Here is a 19,974-nt window from a genome sequence, read left to right on the forward strand (position 1 = left end):
GCATTGACAGTCCAAATCAAGTCTAAGAAATGTCTTTGTCAACACCTTTTCAGGTATACACAATTAGCAATTAAACCCAGGCTACACCCAAAGACTTCTGCATTGCCACTGTCAAGAAAGTTAAGGGTTGATGAGGTGTGTGACTTCTCACAGCAACCAGGTTCTGAAATGAAACCTCCTGGTCAGCCTAGGTGGGGTTAATGGGGTTGTCCCTTTGGTTAGGTTGTTATTATAGGTGAAGATGACTGATAGAAGGCAAAAAGGTGAGCGCAGTGCAAAGCTGTGACTCAGAAATCTGGAAAGTGGAAATTTACTAGAAATTTGGGAACATTTGTATCCTTGAAGCCCACGAGGTACATTCTACAATTGTTAATATGTGATCTATGCATAATGTTATCTTGGATTAACTGCACTATGCAGTTGTTCATCACAGATGTTTTCAGATGTATTTGTATATGTGCAAAAGCTTAGATCAGTCTGCAGTGTTAAATCTTTTCATTGGATTGTCAGATTGTTTTTTTGTTGTTTTTTTTTGGGTGATGACACGACGTAATAAAATTGATATATTCAGATATGCAACAAGATCCTTGACTTAAAATCGAAAAGTCATTCTGTGCATTTCTCTCTATTAAAGACCTATACTCATGTCCCAATCTATCAAAAAACATAATTGCTGTAAGACCTTCATCATTTCAGCAACTCAGGAAGCTTGGTGGGAAATCAATAAGATCACCAACCACTCATTTAATCCATGTAAACTCATGACAATGTGGATTTCTTAATCAATAAGACCACGTAAAGCAAAGGAATCATTCAAATGTACTGTACTATCTATATGAACTAATACAGAAATATATCACTCAAAAACCCTTCAAAAGTATTTTTCATCTTAATAAAGCATTTAAGAATAAAGTACAATTTATATAAAACAATTTTTCATTCACTTCAATTTACTTTTGACTCCACAAGAACTAATGTTGCTCCACATCGAGACTTTATAAACAAAATATCAGATGAGTTCAAGGTTGTGATTTATTGCGTACACATGTACCCCAACTGTCTATAAGTGTTTACCATCAGGAAACCTTTGGCCAGCTACATCAGAGCAGCATCAGAGCTTCCTCACTAATAACAATAATACAGCTTATAAATTTAACTGTACATTTACAACATGCTTTAGGACAGGGGTGTCAAAGTCCAGGCCTCGAGGGCCGGTGTCCTGCAGGTTTTAGATGTGTCCTTGATCCAACACAGCTGATTTAAATGGCTAAATGACCTCCTCAACATGTCTTGAAGTTCTCCAGAGGCCTAAAAATGAATGAATCATTTGATTCAGGTGTGTTAACCCAGGGTGAGATCTAAAACATGCAGGACACCAGCCCCCAAGGCCTGGAGTTCGACACCCCTGCTCCAGGAGGAAGAATATGAGTACTTCTCCAGTCTCCACTGTGACGTCAGAAACACTGTGAGATATCAGATTCACTGATTCTCTATTCATCGCATATTAAATCGAGGTAATACATTTCTGCAAACTTAAAAGCTGTCAATGACTCATTCTTTCCTCAAGTAGTGGCGAATGGAAAATATAAAGCAACCATCTGCTTCACTGTTGACACAATTCACAGGTCAACAGTATAAGTCAACAATAAAAAATGTTTAATGCACTTCTAGAAATGAATGGAAGTGATGATGATTAATGTTTGATCAGACACGCCAAATCACTCAAAGCTAAACCTGAGATAAGAATTAATTTACATTTAATTCCTTCTTGCTGCCCCAAATATTTTCAGCTTAAGCTTTCAGAAAAAAGTCATTTAAACCAACTCTTAACTAAACAAATATACACTAGAAGTTTAGCAGCACTAATAAATTACTATCTCTTAAAGCAGAACCTGATTTACAAGATAGAAAGCAGTCTGTCAGTCTGCCATTTCTTTATATTTTTGTTTTATTTCTTTATACCATTCAAATTAGCTTGAAAGTCAATATCTGGTATGACCACCTTTATTCTTCAACACAGCCTGAACTCTCTTAGGTAAACATCTTGTAATTTCTTTAGGTAGTCTTCGGGAATATGGACATGTCTTGATGGCCATTCAAAGCTCGTCTTTGGATGTTGGCTGACTTTTGTTCTGTTGTCTGTTAAGATCCCATGTTGCTTCAGTGATGTTAAGGTTCGGGGTCTGGGGAGGCCAGTCCATGAGTGATAATACTCCATTGTTTTGTTATCCATGTCTCTTTTGGATTTTGTTTTGTTTGGGTTTTTTTTTACTGCGTAGGCCTTTTGGGATGATTGTCATGCTGAAAAATGAAGCCAGTCAGAGGTGTCCAGATGGTATTGCATGGTGGATCAAAATCTGATGGTACATTTGTGTTCATATTTCCATTATTTCTGACAAGAGGTCCAACACCACTGGCTGAAATGAAGCTCCAAATTATTGCAGCGCTTCCACCATGTTTTACAAATGGCTGCAGACACTCACTCACTCTCCTGACCTCCTCCGTAGATATCGACAATGATTTGAACAGCTCACAGTCATTTCTATTCTGTGCTCCAGTAGATTTTCATAATGTACAGACTGTGATCAGCTGACCTGTTCTGCTGCTGCTCTGCTGCTCTAATTCAATAAGATGTAAGAAAACGTTTCATGAGTTGTCTTGGTTGATTTCCATGTTATACACTGACACTATACTGACCAAACTGTCTTTATACTAGATAATAAATATAAAGTTGAACAAATACATCTAAAGGTTTTTTATTATTTAGAGCGCACAAAAAGGTTTTCAGACACTTATGATATCTCAGGCTTTAAAGAGAAATGTGCTCACATGAATAAAAACGTAAAACAATCATAATCCTCTGCATGCTTGTCAAAATAAATATCTGTATACAATTTACAACACAAGAGTCTTAAAAACGTAAATATATATAAATATTGTCTGATACAAAATATACGAAACAGCTGAATATCAGGAATACTGAGACCTGTAAGCGTCAGCATCATATAGCGTTCACATCTAAAATCTTACACAGTTTGATGAATGAGATCCCTCCAAACATCATTCATTTCTTCATGCTGTTTGTTGTGATATCTGTACGACAATGATACGAGGAGGTACGTCACCCGCCAACAACTACTGCTAAAATATCACTAATTACTGTAAGAAAAAGCTTAACAAGGCAGGCTTCTGAAACAACATCTCATTATCTGATACAACATCAGGTCCTCAATCCTGTACTAAGTAAACTCATCCCAAGCGAGCGCACATCACGTCATGGAGTAGCGTCTTCGTGTAATGTTTCTGTCCCTGAGTGGATTTCAAGACCTGCGGGGCTCAAGTCCATGAGAGAGCTGAGTAAGCATCCTTTGGTTATCGATCACATTAAGCTGACGAATATAAGTCCAAACGTCAGGGTGGTTCTTGCTTGGCAGTGGTGACTCTGGACCTGATTTAATTGAAAAGATGGGCAGTGTCAGGAAAAAAATGCAAGAAGAATTTGTAAGTTCATCATATAGGAACCTAAAATATTTGTGCTTTTTAATAAAATATTTGTGCTGATTGAGTATATCTAAGCTGTACGGGCAATCAATATAAAGGGATTAATAGGAAACTGCTGGATAAATGATTGAATATAGATGTTAAAGGTTCAGAGATACCAATAATATACTCCAACTAAACTTCAAAAGATCAATATTACAGCTTGCTGTCAGTCAGTCAAAACAGGTACTTTTCTCGACCTATTGTGAGAATATTACTTTATTTTTTATTTTGGAAATAAGAAATTAAAATTATGGGAAGCTAGTCGTTGTCAGAATTTCTCCCAATGTGCTTTCTAGAAGAACGGCCTCTTCTGTTAGTTCTATTCCAGCTTGCAGATTTATTCTAAGATGTATCTAAAAGACATCAAATTAACAGGACATAAAGTCTTTTATTGTTGTTTCTTCATCATACAGTTTTTTGATATTGTGTTTCCAAGATATATTTTGGTTATTTATTTTTATGTTTAATTTTATAAAGTGTCCTTTTGTTGTCTTAAGTGCGACATATGTGAAATTAGTACAAAAAAAAAAAAAAAAGAAAACATTTGAAACTTACTGAATCTCTGGCTTCTACAGTATCTCACTATTTTCACTGTGTTAGCTATCATCCGCTGCAAGACAAAGAGCAATGATCAGCAGCAAATATCGCCAATTAGCTGAGAAGAACAAAAAAAAAAAAAGATTCACAGATGCGCAGCAGAGCCTCACCATTTTCTCAAAATTGACCAAACTGTCGATAAATGTTTTGTTGCCCTCATGAGTAAATGTCATGTCTAGAAAAAAAAGGACCAATTGGAAAGTGTTAAAGCTGTTGAAGCAATTCAGCAGCGAAACAATTGTGGTCTACAGGCCAAAATGATAAACTGTCACCCAATAAATTGGCCTAACCTTTGATCAACAGGGGCATGAAAGGAATGATGGGAGGTTCCAGTTTGGCTACTGTTAGCCGGTACGCCCTGTGGTTCCTGGACGGATCCTGTGGAGACAGTCATGCTGTGGATCAATCACAGTCTGGACACTAACCTCATATTTTACTCTGATCAGGTGGCTCATCTTAAATTTTTTACTTTGGAGCTTACCATCAAGTTTTCAAATTCCACATAAAACTTCTTGAATTTACTGGGAAGTTTCTGCGAACAAAAACACCAGACAAAAGTTTCCTTGCAGTTAAGTAATTAATAGTTTTCCAAAGACGGACAATGCACAAATACACACCTCCCATGTCTGACTCAGTCTGCAAACAGCCGGGTTACTTAGGCCCATAATGATAGCAAAGAAGGCATTCAGATTTCTGTACTCCTTGCAGCTTTAACAGGAAACATGAAATTAGTGTGGCAAATAAACCAAACTACAAACTGAACTAGAACATGAAATCCACATACTGGGCAGCGATCTTGATAAACTTCTTAAGAAGCTGTACTCGCTTGCTCAGCTGAGGACACAAACACATCTCAGTGATCACCCAAAACTGAATTTCATTGAACCTCCTCAGGAACAGGTCCAGGTTCACAGTGGTTTTCTTCACATATTGTCTCCCAAATGTGTGATAGATGAGTTCAAGCTGCAAGATGCAGAAGAAAAACAACTGATTTTCATGTAAAATAAGCAAGTGAAGTAACTGAATATTTCATACCAATAAATAAAAGAAGATATATATTCAGCTCTTCTAATCAGACTCAGTTGCTGTTGAATACCTCATGTACACAGTGGAAAAGTTCCCAGTCATAGGAAGTCATGTGGTAAGCCACGTCCTTAGAGCTCATTAACTCAAAGCTGGCCAGTGATCCTGTAGAGGGACCCTCCTGCTCAGGTAAAGTGGTCTCCAAAGCATGAAAAACACATTACATTTATAAAACAGAGACTGAAAGCTGAACTAAACTAACTGTCATTTCTATCAATTTGATGAAGTGTTTAAAGCCAACTGGTTGGGAGTGTAGATGAGTTCATACACATGACGTGTTGGGTGATATTGATATAGTGTACAGCTGGGGTTGGAGCTGCAGCTGAACTACATGTTAATATGCGAGTTTCTCATGTAAATGTAATTTGTAACACACCAAAGAATCCAACTGGTCCCTCCGACACACAAACAGCCGTCCATTAATGCTGAGTGTGGAGAACACCGACATATCACTGGGCTTAAAGATGGTTTTCTCTGCAAAAGGAAGACCACAACACACAAAGGTTAAAAAAATGAATGGAAAACATCCATTTGTCTACCGTTTTCACTCAGACTGAAAAATAATAACCATTAGATGGCTTGCCAAAAGATTTTAGAATAGGCATGCAGGTGCTCAGTGCCCTATTTAGTTGTTACTTTTTTCTATTTTTAGCATGAGGATCACACCTTATGTGATCCCAAAACATTTCCTCCAATTCTTTTTTAAACATTTGTCCAAATAATGAAAGAATTAATACCATCAGAATTAATTGGCATGTATAAACTTCAGAAATCAAATAGTATTTTCTTTGCAAACATGTTACCATGCTGACATTAGATATTTACTGCTGTGTGTAGTATCAAACAACCAGAATAACCTGTCTTTGTCTGCATATGCTTTTTTTTAAAAAATATATATATCCAGGTGATTAAAGCTTTAGTTTTGCTGTAGTGTATTTGATAGAAAACACTGCATACATTTGGACCCTTGACCATCCATATTTATAGACCACAATTTAGAGGTTCAAGCCAAAATTAGTAATTATTAATTTATGGCTGTCTTCTAGTGTGCATTCGTCCTGAATCCCTCTACTCTCCTGTTTTTCCTCTCACCTTCATCTGGTCATAATAAATGGCTGCCCCTCCCTGAGGCTGCATCTGCTAGAGGTCTCTTGCTGTTAAAAGGACGTTTTTCTTTCCCACTGTTGCCAAATGCTTGTTCATAGTAGCGGTCTTCTTTCTAATATTCTAGAGGCTTTACCTTACAGTATAACTATTGTTGCGAATTGGCACTACTAATTTGAATTGAAGTCATGCTTCGAAACTTTTGGAACAGATGGCATGAGCATGAATTCAGGCTGCGGTTTGGGGAAGGCCTCAGACAGAACTGTAAGCATGTTCTTATGAGAGGTGAATGAACTGAAAAAGGGAAGCATGGAAACGAGAACAGCTTGTAGTACCGGCCCTCTCTATATTACAAACAGACAAAGAACTGGAAGGTGTATGTATGAGGTGTGCTCCTGGCCCTGAAATTCAGATAAATTGTGCTTATTTATTTATATATATATAGACACAATATTTCATGAAGTGTTATCCAAATGCATTACCAATAAAAGACTAACATCATATTTGCTAGCTTACTTGGTTAAAACACCTTTAAACACTCTAGCAGCAGCAATAGCCTGCAGACTTGTTCCTACAAACTTAACAGACCTGATCCCATAAACCTGGCTGTCTTTCTTTGAAAGTCATGCCCAGATTTTTCTTGGCAGAAATATTCAAACTCAACCAGCCTGATTGTAGATCATTAGTGCTGCTTTCAGGTCTCACCAGATGCACTGTTGGGTTTAAGTTTACAGATCAGACGCACAATAATCATTCAAATTCATGACTACCAACTTTGTGTATGCAAAAAGGACAAAAAGTGCATACACATTCTTTTCATTAGATTTATGAAGCTGCTCTAACACAAAGACTTCTATAAGTGTCAACCTAAAATTGACCACATGTACCTCTTGTTTTTTTTTCTCATCTTCATCCATTTACTAAACAGGGGAAGATGTGCATTTTGCCTAACCAGAGACACGGAGAAAACAAAACAAAAAAGGTGTCTTTGGTGTCAGTACCTAACAAAGAGAAGAAAGGCTACTGAAGAATAAAAAAGTAATGCAGGTTGAGCTGGGAAGTTCATACCAAAGGACTCTGGCAGAGGTAAAAATAAACAGTCAGACTACAAACAAAAAGAAGCACAAAAGCACATCGGTTCACAGAAAAAAAGCAGATCATTATGCAAAGCTCCAGTGATTTTAGCACCAACACTGGCTACAAATATTATTAACATTAATGAAAGGACTGATACAATTAGATAGTAAATTTGCAGTGAGGTTTGTGAATAATAAATAGTTCATTTTAATATAGCTAGGTTTGCTAAGAATAGTCTGCTTTCTTTTATGATAAGTCCCGTCATGCTTTTTAAAATCTCCATTTCACATATGGCTTGGCTCACTTTCAAAAAAAGTCTGATTTATTCCAAAATTCATCCTTTATAGATATAATTTTATGCGTGGGGAAGAGAATTTTTTAGCAGGCACAGTTTATAAATGAGACCAAGGGAGCTTTTCTTTGGTATTGTTCTTTTACCAGCCTGAGATCCTGAGTAGCCTGGAAAAAAGTTTACTTGATACCGACCAGTCTCAATGCCCTGCAGGAAAACAACCCCACAGCACTGTTTCTGACTGCAGAGATGGTATTAATGACATGATGCCTAGTTTCATCCACACATTGTTGGGAATTATTTTTTTAAATCCAGCATTTAGGAATAATAGAGGATGTTGCACTCATGGGTACTTTCAATGCAGCATAATTTTCTTGTGTCCTTTGCTTGATCTGTTCCTTGATGACATCTCTATCTCTACCTCATAGTTTTATTTTTTCCTTCTAACACAGTTGTCCTTTTGTATCTTTTCTTTTTTATCAGTGGATCCGACACAGTTGCACAGGCACCGGAGAATAACTTCAAAACCTGCTTTGCTTTTTCATTGCGGATAACTATGTGTACATTTGTGACTATAAAAATAAATATATCGATTTTAGGATCCAGAAAACTTTCTGGATGCTCTTTATGAGCCTTGTGATAATCCACTCCAAATAAGAGCAGCCTCAGCTTTGTTGACTTGCCACTGGTAAGGAAAGTCCAGGTCAAGTTCAGAGGAAGGCAGAGCTGCATTAGTACTTTCTGGCAGACACAAATATCAGTACAATAAAGAGCAGCCACTTGAACCAACAGCTTTCTGCTGAATGTAATGAGGAAAACTGAGCTCAGGTTATTTCTTGGGCCACTTCAAGGCCATTCTTTAGCCCCTACTAAAGCAGCCTATTACCGTCACCAAACTCACCGCAAAAGGTCACACATCACCCAGAAAGAATTAATACATCACCCGGCTTTAGCTCTACCTTTTGTCATCTCCAATCATTTGACAAGTAACTGCCGTTGCTCTCACCTCCTGCCGAACTGAGGCCGACCAGGAGCAGGTCCTCCGCTGACCCCAGCTTGTCAGCCACAGCACCGATAACCTCCCTAACTGAAGCGGCTACAGGGACCCGGATTGTGGTGTAGGTGTGGTCACAGCAGTAGACTTTGAACAGGACTGAAGGAATGAATTAGAACAAAAATAAGACTGTAAACAAGAAGGAATGATGGCATGGTAAAGTAGCAAGGAAGAGAAAAAGGCAAGATGTCACTATAATACACTAAATGGCCTTAAAGAGACCAAAACATTTATCCAAATTAGCACAGCTACCACAGAGATAGAGAGAGAGACACCCACAACCTCTCGCATCCTCATCCTCACAACTAATTTAAAGTCACCAATTAACCTAACAAGCATCTCTTTGGACTGTGGGAGGAAACTGGAGCACCCACACATGCATATTCTGCACAGAAAGGCTCCAGCTGAGCGAGGTGACAGCGCTAATCACTGCACCACTGAACTGCCCCTAAACAAATTATTTAAATCAGTACAAAGAACAAAAACCAAACCAAGAACAACAATTTTCAGTGTGTCTTTTGGAGATTGGAGAGATGACTTGAAGAACAAGCGGTACCAAATCATCATGCTTTAACAGAAAACATCCTTTGAGTTTATGAGTAGCGAACCTCTGTCGCTATTTCAAAATACTGACTATCGCTATCACTGCATGATAAAGAGTTCCAAATAGATAGCTGAATGTGACAGTCAGCAGCCCAGCTATCCATGTTTATGAAACCGGAGAGTGGATGTTCATCCACAACTCACTTTCATCGTTACTCCTGATGGGCTGACGTTTCTGAAGCTTCTCCTCTCCCACACTGAAATGCCGCAGCAGGACTTTGTGCTGTGTGGGAATTTTAGGTTCACAGTTTAGGTTCACAGACGTTTGAAAAAACACGAACTTTAATTTGGAACAGAAAGAGTCGGTCTTATACCTTTTTCTGTGAGGATCTGGCATCTTCAGCACTGAAGAATAAAATAAAAATATTTAAAAAAACAGTTAATGACTCTTTAGTTAAGTTTGATCGTTATCTAAAGAGCCTTTCTCCTTTAAATTCTCAACACTAACCACATACAGCACCTTTCATCCATATCAAAACCTAAAAACAAAAAAACAAAGCTCTGACTTACTTGCGTTTTACAATTCTTTCCAGTTCTGTTAGTTGATCCCTGAGGGCAGGAAAGGCTTTGGCATCATTAGATACTGCCATGAAAAACTCCTGAAAAACACAGCAAGCTCTGAGCAAAACAATGATTCAGAAGAACTAATTAAAACTCATTTTAACATACAATTACAAAGAGTTTTTCTCAAGCACCACACCACATTAAGTTAGCATATCATCAAGAATCATAAGTCCTTTCATTTAATAAGAGTTTATATATATATATATGTATATTCTAATGCTCACATCTATAATAAATGCACATTTAAAATTGCAGTTTCAGTGATTTTGATTTTCTGACATGTGTCTGTTTATTTATAGTGAGGAGAGAGTGCAATTAAACTTAGCAGAAGGTGCAAACACCTTGGATAACTGCAAAGGTATGTGTTTACGGTTGTAAATAATTAATATCAACCATGAAACAAAAGAGTGGCTGTCAGCATTATAGCTGTGGATATTCTTGGATTTGAACATCATGCACTCAGACATAAATCTGATTTTCTATCAATTTATCAGTTATGGTTAGTGGTGTGGCGCCTTCGCTTTATTAAAACATTTCAAAATCTTATCATTATCAAGAATCAAAAAATCTAAGAAGATGATTAACAATTAATTGTTTTTAAGTAAAGCAAACTGATTAGGAACACATCTGAAACACTGGAACAAGTCTTGGTCAGAGCTGCAGACTGTTCTGCTGTTGTGACTATTCTGTACCTATATCAGAGGTTAGAACAACCTTCATATATGTTTAGGCTGACCTCCAGAAACAACCCTGAGACATCCTCTTCCTGCAGGTGATCCCCATTTACGGCAGCCCAGTGCATCACCAGCCGGATCACCCTGCGCTTGTTATTAAGCGTGTAGTCCAGCTTCTCCTGTTCAGATCCCTGCGAGGCCTGGGCATGGTAGCTGCACAGCAGTTAAAGATTGAAACAATGTAGCTGCAGCAAACCAGTGAGCTCTATGTTTTCAGGTTCACAGGAATAGTAAAGAACATAAAAAAAAAATTAGGGAACATAACGCTGAAAGGATATTGGGACATCAACACCGGACACAGCTGAGTGTTGGGTATGAAGACACAGTGCATGAGCACAAAGTCATCTAAGGCTGAGTCTGTAACAAAAAAAGAAAGACTCTTATGTCAAACACCTGTGTAGCCAGCGAAAGAGAGCATCAAAGAGTAGCATCGGGCCTTGATCCTCGCGGCCCCGTCTGTGTCACCTCTGCCGACGAATGAAAACCATATGTATCCACGCAAGCGAGAGTAATTAGATCAGCCCTGTGATGTGTGGCTAATTATAGGCAAGAACAAACGGGTCAGTGCAGAACAGTCGGCAGAGGACAGAGGAGAGAAACAGAGCCGGCGAGGGCGGAGGAGAATGTTGCATAGGTGACAACTCTCCACAATAAATGATCATCGTATTGACAGGCCGTGTTAGATGGCACTAATTCGACACATGGGATGTGTCATGGTGAGCAGTACCTGACTCTGTGAATTGAGAATCCAATCGCATCATTTCAAGGAGGTGCTCCAAAATCTTCTCCGGCGTCCCAGACATTACGTTGTATCTGCAGGAAAACAGAATAAAACACACCCTTCACTAATCAAGAAACACTGGCTCTTAATGCTTGATGACACAGCTATGGCCCTCGACTGTTCCTTCAACGTGTGTCTGTGATTGCTTCATTTGATAACAATCCTATTTACAATCAGTGTTCTTGGCCAGCTGAAGATGAAGGGGAGTCTGGGCTAAGTGCCACGAGAAAAGCCGAGGGGAGAAAAAAAAATGAGGGGGCATCTTCTACGTGAAGGAGAATCAACACAATCCAGCCTCGGTTGTTTTCATTACTTGATAACAGCATGGCAAGAGGGAGCTACACAAGCAACGCCATGTCTTCCCCACTCATGGGGGAGAACACAGTCTTGACACTCTTACGTTTGAGGAGTGGAGTTGATTAGAGGGCGACCCTAAACAAGTAATTGTGACTTGCCAGGTCTTCTTTTCCCCCTAGGAGCAAGGCCATCATAACCATTAATATGTCTCTCTAGCAACTGTGCTGCAGTGACAGATGCCTCTATTAAGATAATGCTCGTTGGCTGCAGCTCACAGGATTGCTATGTGTGTGCTGCCTGCATGTTATCTGCTGGTCACACTGACTGTTAGCGTCCAGCATTTTTCCTATTGTTCACAAATGTAATCACAAGTTCAAAAGTGACCATGAAAGGATCACTCCTGCAGCAACCTGGGATAGTCATGTGATTGGACAAATATATTTTTTTAAAGCTCATACTTATTACTTCAAAGAAAAAGGATGGCTGAAACAATTTTAAATATTTTTAAGTATCAATTTTTCTTTTCTGTTAAATAAAAGCAGCAACTTAATTTATATTGTAACATGAAGACAGTTAAGGATACAAGTTTAACAGACAACTGCCAGAAAGTGCAGCTCTGTACTATACATGCATTAGTGGTGGGCATATTTACTTGTAATGAGAGGAAGAGGATCCCTGGACAGATGTTCGACTGCTGCTGAGGCTCTTCTCTAACACCAGAACGTCCTGACCGTGCTCCTTCAGTCGCACAGTGTTGGCTTCCACATCCTTCATACAAATAAACACAAACACAGTAATGCATTTACTATGGAGACCACTGACCTATGAAAATGTTGTTTCAGTTTATAAAGTCATGTGACCTGATCGACCCAGGTCACCTGCCAGAGGTCACATTTAAACAGTGTTAAACAGTAGTGACGTGTTTGCCAGTACATAAGCAGCTTCGTGAAAATGTTATTCTTTAGAAATGTAAAGTATCAGTTATTATATGATATTTACAATTTTTATACATATTTGGATATTTTACTATAAATATATGCTTTTTAATTAATTTTTTTCTTATTATTATTCTTATTATTCATTCCCTATTTTATTTATTTAATATTCAGAACCATCATTGCACTATTTTGAGCCATGCAATAAGCATGCATAAACTATCTGTAATACTAAATTTCAGTACAATTTTTTAATTGTTTGTTTAAGCATTTTTAATAGCATGTTTAACACACTTAATGTGGTCCAAAGAAGCAAATGCAGACCTAATATGATATTCTGTAAATCAATCATACACGTTTAACAACTTTAATAAAATATGTTAAAAAAAACATGTGATGTCACTCCGTCAGTCACTACATGTGTAATTTCAACACATTTAGATCTGCAGACCATCACTACGTAGTTAATCTAGAACAAAAATCTCTGCTTCTATTTTCTATTTCAAGCAGGAAATCTATGACGTGTCAGAGCTCCCAGATGTTAGTTTACATCCACACCTAATTAACCTCAAATCAGTAAAAGAGGTCATTATCAACATATTTCATATTTAGTGGGATGATTGAGCTAGTGGGTGCAAGGGACTGGCATACGATCACAAAAGATGCATTAAATAACTTTTATGGATGCATTACTACATTTTTGCCAACAGAGGGTGTTGGTGCTTTTTCATTGTTAATGAGATGAGTTTAAACAGACACTAACCCTCAAAATCCTGTTAAAATCCTCCTTGTCGACTCTCAGGAAATGACAGTTGTCCTCTCGCAGGACAATGGAGGCGGCGCGGGGGGCGTCGTTGACAAGCGCCAGCTTCCCAAAGTCGTCTCCTTCATGAAGAGTGCAAACAACACCCTGTCCAGGACGGCATACTGATCAGTTACTGGGTGATGAATCAACGTCCCGGTCAAAGCAGTATAATCAGTTTGATGTCTCTAGAACTAACATGATTTCACAAGAGGAAAATACCTACTTTTCCATAGATGACAACATTGACTGAGCCCTTTAAAATGATGTACCAGGATGTGCCCTCCTCACCCTGATTGAACACTAAGGGAGAGAAGATTTGATTTCATATAGGCTGTCTTTGTTGAATTAATACTGATTGTGTGCTGAGCAAATTCAATCATTAATCAGCATTAACAATGCATCTATTACACATTACTATTTTTATCAGATTACTTACATACTGTTCCTGCCTTTGCATGGGACTCAAAGATCAGCACTCCGGCCAGCTCTCTCTTCACCTGCAGAGGAAGATCAGGAGGATCAACATTAAGAGAAAGCAGCCAAAATAAAAGTAAAGGCATGCTGTATGTGTGCAAAGCTTAATATTCCAGCTATTCAATGCAGCACAGGTGTTTGAAAGATTTCTTTAAAACTGAATGTGAGTGAAACGCACAGCAGTCCCACATCACATATCTTGTTTTTTGGTTTGGCTGAATCCGAGCAGCAAGACAAACGGATGATTTTAGTTGTAGAATAATCCCCTGAAGCTATGCAGTACATACTTAATGCCTTGCTTATCCAGCGTGTATGTCAAAGTGTTCTTGGACAGGATCAGTGAATGAGTGTTTAATACGCAAGTTTTCATCTTTGCATCATTTTTCTTCACTCTCACCACTCAAATGGGACCAAAAGGCCTAATGAGCCAGATATGATGTTTTTCACCAGGAGAAAGATGCAATTTCAATCTGTGCATTAAGAGAAGGAATAATATGGTCACATAATGCAGGTAAACTGTACTCACAGTGGTGGAGAGGTGTGACAAGGCCTTAATATGAAGCAACTCCTCATAAATGATCTCCAAATCATCTGCTGTCCTTTCAGATGGACTAAAAGACAGAGGATGAAAGAAGTCATGAAACAATCACCCTTTTTATTCCTTTACTGATTTCTGCTTCAGATTCTTACGGTTTCCTCAGGATCATCCTCAGATGGGCATCAGGCCCGATCTGCGAGAGAAGCAGCAAGGTATCCTGTAGCTCCTCTTGGCTCTCCCTTCTTTCGTCTTCAGTGGGGAAACTGGCATCCTCCTGTTCATCGTCCAGAAAGCGGTAAAAAAGGTACTTGTCCTGGAAGCTCAGCTCCTGGTCCACTGCATCACAGAAACACAGCGCAGACAGCGGGCATTCAATTTCAAATCACTGGGTCGCGCGCTGCACACGTGCAGACACACATCACGCAGAGCCTCACCGTGGTTGAGAACACCTTCTTCCAGCAGCACCTGCCACATGCCTACAGCCTGAACGCGAGAGTGGACACATGAGCTCTGCTGCAATTGCCAGTCAACCAGTTCTGTCCCCACACAACACCGCCTAGGAAAGACAAATGCCTATATGAGCTCCTACATGGCTGAGCAGGTACGAAAGATCACTTTGATTTTCTGTTTGTTCTGTGTTTTATGAACTGATTTCCTTTTTCATGATTTTCTGCTGTTATATTTTATTCTCTTGAAGTGCAAACAGGGCTTTGCTATAAAAGAGCTTTTATATTCAGCCGCTGTCTACAGCTTGTACTGATAGATGTGGTAAATAAAATTGAATATTATGTGAATACATTTAATGTCTTCATAACAAACAAAATTATGAAGATTTCTTAAAATAAATATAACTGATGATTGACAACAAACTATAAATGCAACACTAAGACGTGGTGAACCTTTACATTTACACATCAGGCAAACACAGTTCAACATTATCATTTCTTTGAATCCACTAATGATATTTACTCACCTTTTAGCTCTCACCAGATAAATCTACCTGGCTGCCATTTACTCTAAAGCAGTAGAAGCAAAAAGTGTGTTTACTGCCCTTTTTGCACCTGTCAGTCCAAAATAAGCTCCAGAACATGTAGTGGAGCCTATCCTAGCTGTTACTGAGGGGAGAGGCAGGTTGGCAGTCTATCACGGGGCTAACACAGAGAGAAAAACAACTATTCACACTCACTCTCCCACCTATGGGCTATTTAGAATCACCAAAATAACTGTGGGACTGTGGGAGGAAGCTCGAGTACCGGAAGAGAACCGATGGCCACCCACTGGCTGGGTTTTCATCTGTGCCCCTCTGGTTACAATGCAGATTAGAGTTTCGAGATTTTACCATGAAGTGTTTTCACACCTGCACAACAACCCTGATCTCTTCTGGACATTACCTGGTGAAGCTCCTCAGTCCAATAGCTGTCAGCTCTACTCAGGCAAAACACCATACTAAACCATGTGACACTGGCCAAAGTTCATCCCACACATCCCAGCTTTTGATGTTGGATACTGGCATAAATCCTTAATGTTCTTCAACTGCTTTCTTTGCTTTTAGAGAGTGATAAAAATAGAAAAAAATTAATGAATACACTTTGCTTGAGTGTTTCCATTAAAAACAAAGGGGTGCCAAATGAAGCTTATGCATAAGTTCAATAAGGGGTCTCACATCTTTCTGTTCCCAGGTGTTGCCAGCTAAATCTAAGCTTCACATCACTTCCACTTTCCCATGCCATCAAGCTGTTTGTGACATCACTGGTCTAGTCCAATCATCTTTCTCCCAGCCTTCTTCAGGCTAATTCACAACGTCTACTTTAAATCTTAAATCATCTCCACCACCAGCGTCTAAACCCGGGGGGGTCCTGCTCTATTCCCTATCACCGCTGGGCTTCTGTTGAAGTCTAACCACCAAATACCTCTATCTAAATTCTCTGCATCAATAAATCATGTTCATCTCTGTCTAATGATCTCTCCTTATTGAACTAACCTGTACGTCTTCAAATGGTACTTCCTGTCTCTGATCATGTGAGGCGCCCTGGAGAGGATGGCATTCCGGAGAATCTGCCCTGCACGGAGGATCTTCTCGGAGGGGACCTGCACGGTAGAATTTTAGTTAAATCTCAGCACACTGTGGAGTCTGACTGAGTGCAGTGATTGTGTTTACTACCTGAGAAAAGCATTTAGGGTGGGGTTTGGCTGGACTTTGAATGAATGACTTCTGCAAAATAAAGTGAAACATAAAAAAAAAAAAAATGAGAGGAGGTGAAATAAAATGCCTCATGCATGACACTGAAACTCAGGATCTACTGATGGCATTACACTGAATCTCACAAAGTGGGTAAAACTGAAGGTTCGCCAAAGAACAAAACAGTCCAGTAATTTGCAATAAAATACATCGGGGAAGAAACAATGTGTCAGAGAGACAAGTCCGGTCTGATGTTTTTCCTCTCACTGTGGGGCCACAGGATCTCATCCTCGCTGTTACTGCATGACTCACAGCTGACATTATGATTTTATTGCATTCAAATTTGATTTTTATTTACTTTTTATTTACTTTCCATACCGTTCCGTTAGCAGAGTCTTGACTGATGCATTCAGTTGCTTTAATGGGACACAGATACTGTGAATTACAGTCTGGGAGTGCTTTTTTGTTGTTGTTGTTGTTGTTGTTGTTGTTTTTGATTTTTCCAGCTGAGGATGGCCATGGGGTGGGCTGCAGGACTTTGACATTTAAAATGCATTCTGAATGCTTCAGAGAGCAGTGCAAGTCATGCATTTATGTGAAAGCTTTAAAGCCTCATCATTTATTTACAAGACATTAGACCACTCAGTTGCCAAAGAAACTGGGCTTATTTATATATGTTATAGTAAATTAATTCTGTCTTTGTCGGTTACATAACAAGAATGCACACTTTCAGTTTCTCTTTTTGTGTAAGAGAGCGATTGTGATGTGGCTAAACTCCATAAGTGAACAACGCATGTAGCTCCATAAATCTGCTGTAGTGCAGCGTTATCAACTCAGTGGTCAGGAAATGACAGCAGGAGAGGGGACAGGAACTGTTCTGGATGGAGACGAGAAATCCAGTACTGTGTTTATATTTAGAGCAACTTTAAACAAACTTCACATTCCACACTTATTTCTGTGCCCCACTGAGGAGGTGAGCAACAGTACAGGATGCTCTTGCGGCCTCATAAAATGAAAAGGTTTCATCCTAAATAGAGACAGAGGAATTACCTTATTCAGAGGTTTGGAGACAACAAACGAGTTGTTGCTTATGTTCTCTTTGTCAGGCAGTCCTGGTGGGGAAAAACAGAGGATGTATGTTAGTCATGAAGGATCTGTAAAGATCCTGCAAAGCTGCAGAGAAAAAAAAGAGTTTATAATCACTGAGATGTCCGCTAAAGTTATAAGTAAAACACACACACAAGAAGCTTTACAGGGGACTCAAATTTACTATAACAAAAATCAACTAATCCTTGAAAACAAAAAAGTTGCATATACTGTACATGTTCTGTTAGAATTTTTTAATTAAAAATTGCATCCTGAATATTCAGTGGTGGTGTGAAGGTTCTCAGTCACCTCCACCTCCTCTCATCCGAGAAGCTTCTCGGAAGCTTTTCTTTCCAAGCTCCTTAGACTGTTCAATGGTCATTTTTTTTATGCTGAATAATTAGGTTCCTCCATAGACTCTGTAGAACAACTGTCAGTGGTTTGAATGTCAGACTATGTTGGCCTGCATTACTACACTTTCTTCATACTATTTCTTTTTGTTGGACCACCCTGACTTCAGAAGTGCCTTCATTACTCATGGCATACATTCAACAAGGTGCTGATTTTGGCTCACATTGACACGATAACATCACATAGTTGCTGCAGATTTCTCAGCTGGACATCTTTGGTGTTTTTCCAGTTTTGGTGACACTGTGCAAACTGTAGCTTCAGTTTCCTGTTCTCAGCTGACAGGAGTGGCACCACTGTGGTCTTCTGCCGCTGCAGCCCATCTGCTTCTGTGTTCAATGTGTTACATATGCAGAGTTGCTCTTCTGCAAACCTTGGTTGTAACACATGGTTAATTGAGTTACTCTTGCCTTTAAATCAGCTTGAAGTAGTCTGGCCATGTTTCTCTGACCTTTGGCTTCAACAAGGCATATTTACGAAGAGAACTCCCGCTCTTCTTCTGACCATTCTCTGTAAACCAATACTGTAAGTTGTGTTCTGAAATACTCCAACCAGCCTGTCAAGAACCAACAACCAAACCACGTTCAAAGATGTCTTGAAAATATCTACATGCCTAAAATTGTATCGCGTTGTTTCATTTCTTTCTACATTTTATCTGCTCTACTGCCAGCGTGCAAACAACTGTCAAAAATAAAAATAAAAGTACTCACTTTTAGTACAGGATGGAAAAATGTTTACATCCTAACATTTTGTGAAAAAACTCCATACATAGTTGCTTTTACAGTTGACATCATGGTTTCTGTTTAATATTAATCCTTAAAAAAATAAATTTCCCCAAAGTTCTCCTCACCACAAGTGCAAAAAAGAGTGAAAAACACTGAAAGCACAAACATCTTATATAACCTACTGTATACGTGGTTCAGCCCGGAGGATTTCTGCATTTTATTGAAAGCTTCAGCAGCAGAGAGGGTCATTGCATTTCATGCTAACATTAAAGACATGTACCAGCCTTGCACGGTTTTAGTATGAATTATATTTTTCATGTTATGTGTTTGTATAGAATTTGTGCATGTTTACAGAAGTTAACACATCTGCCCATCATTCTGTTTGCAAAGCTGTGATATCAGTCCGTTCATTCAACCAGGAATGTAGAGTAAAGTGAAAGTTAAACCAAGTGTTAGTCATTTGCCAGGAAAGAAAAATGCTGTTTCTGAGCAGAAATATTTTCCATTGTAGTGGCCAAACAAATGCATGCTTAGGTGGAGTGCATGACTGGAGTGAAGGAAACAATGCTGACCTGTTAATAACAAAGTGATTTAAAAGCGCACTGTAAGAAAACAGTTTAAAACATGTTTAATTCATTTGATTTGCTGTGACAGTAACAAAGCGGCTGAGCCTCTGCACAGGAGAGTGCTTCAGCCTCGAGCCGCCGGTGCTTGTGTGACTTATGTCTTTCTGCATCCGTGCATCGAGTTCAGGCTGTAAAACCCCTCAGTACTCAACTCTATGCTGCAAAAATACTCAAACCCCAGCTCTTATATTGCTGCAGCAAAGCATGCAGCAACCAAAAAGGCACATCCACTTTTAAAAGCTACAGTAGTTAATAAAATCTTAGCTTTAGGGACTGTAAGTTTGAGGCTGGGAGTTCTTTACAAGAAAATCTTTAAAAAGCATTTTCTTTCAAATATGTCCATCATCATTAAAAATACATAACAATAGACAGTGACCCCAGTGTTGGTAAACCAGCAGACTATGGATTTATGGACTGCCGTTCATCATTTTTATGATACGTGACTTTGAAGCAAGTTAAGTGCTCTGTT

General features: G+C 39.0%; 1 protein-coding gene across 6 annotated transcripts in view; it reads right to left on the reverse strand.

Annotated features, from left to right (window-relative positions):
* Positions 1-2,740: 2,740 nt before the first annotated feature.
* rapgef4a (Rap guanine nucleotide exchange factor 4a) overlaps positions 2,741-19,974 on the reverse strand; it is a 36,261-nt gene continuing 19,027 nt past the window's right edge. For 5 of the 6 annotated variants that reach the window (XM_026145044.1, XM_026145049.1, XM_026145048.1 and 2 more), the window contains 26 exons: positions 17,711-17,772; positions 16,643-16,693; positions 16,463-16,569; positions 14,916-15,037; positions 14,634-14,817; positions 14,470-14,554; positions 13,906-13,966; positions 13,693-13,769; positions 13,428-13,574; positions 12,382-12,497; positions 11,379-11,464; positions 10,930-11,008; positions 10,654-10,804; positions 9,864-9,952; positions 9,668-9,698; positions 9,498-9,576; positions 8,703-8,849; positions 5,600-5,697; positions 5,237-5,362; positions 4,925-5,103; positions 4,758-4,848; positions 4,622-4,672; positions 4,431-4,518; positions 4,251-4,315; positions 4,099-4,153; positions 2,741-3,448 (listed from right to left, as the gene is read on the reverse strand). In XM_026145044.1, the coding sequence (XP_026000829.1) occupies positions 3,321-3,448; positions 4,099-4,153; positions 4,251-4,315; positions 4,431-4,518; positions 4,622-4,672; positions 4,758-4,848; positions 4,925-5,103; positions 5,237-5,362; positions 5,600-5,697; positions 8,703-8,849; positions 9,498-9,576; positions 9,668-9,698; positions 9,864-9,952; positions 10,654-10,804; positions 10,930-11,008; positions 11,379-11,464; positions 12,382-12,497; positions 13,428-13,574; positions 13,693-13,769; positions 13,906-13,966; positions 14,470-14,554; positions 14,634-14,817; positions 14,916-15,037; positions 16,463-16,569; positions 16,643-16,693; positions 17,711-17,772 (2,555 nt within the window). In that variant the 3' untranslated portion in view covers positions 2,741-3,320. The remainder of the gene's footprint in view (positions 3,449-4,098; positions 4,154-4,250; positions 4,316-4,430; positions 4,519-4,621; positions 4,673-4,757; positions 4,849-4,924; positions 5,104-5,236; positions 5,363-5,599; positions 5,698-8,702; positions 8,850-9,497; positions 9,577-9,667; positions 9,699-9,863; positions 9,953-10,653; positions 10,805-10,929; positions 11,009-11,378; positions 11,465-12,381; positions 12,498-13,427; positions 13,575-13,692; positions 13,770-13,905; positions 13,967-14,469; positions 14,555-14,633; positions 14,818-14,915; positions 15,038-16,462; positions 16,570-16,642; positions 16,694-17,710; positions 17,773-19,974) is intronic. The other variant, XM_026145045.1, reaches the window with a different exon arrangement.

This window comes from Astatotilapia calliptera, chromosome 16 (assembly GCF_900246225.1).
Source record: "Astatotilapia calliptera chromosome 16, fAstCal1.2, whole genome shotgun sequence".
Lineage (NCBI taxonomy): Eukaryota > Metazoa > Chordata > Actinopteri > Cichliformes > Cichlidae > Astatotilapia > Astatotilapia calliptera.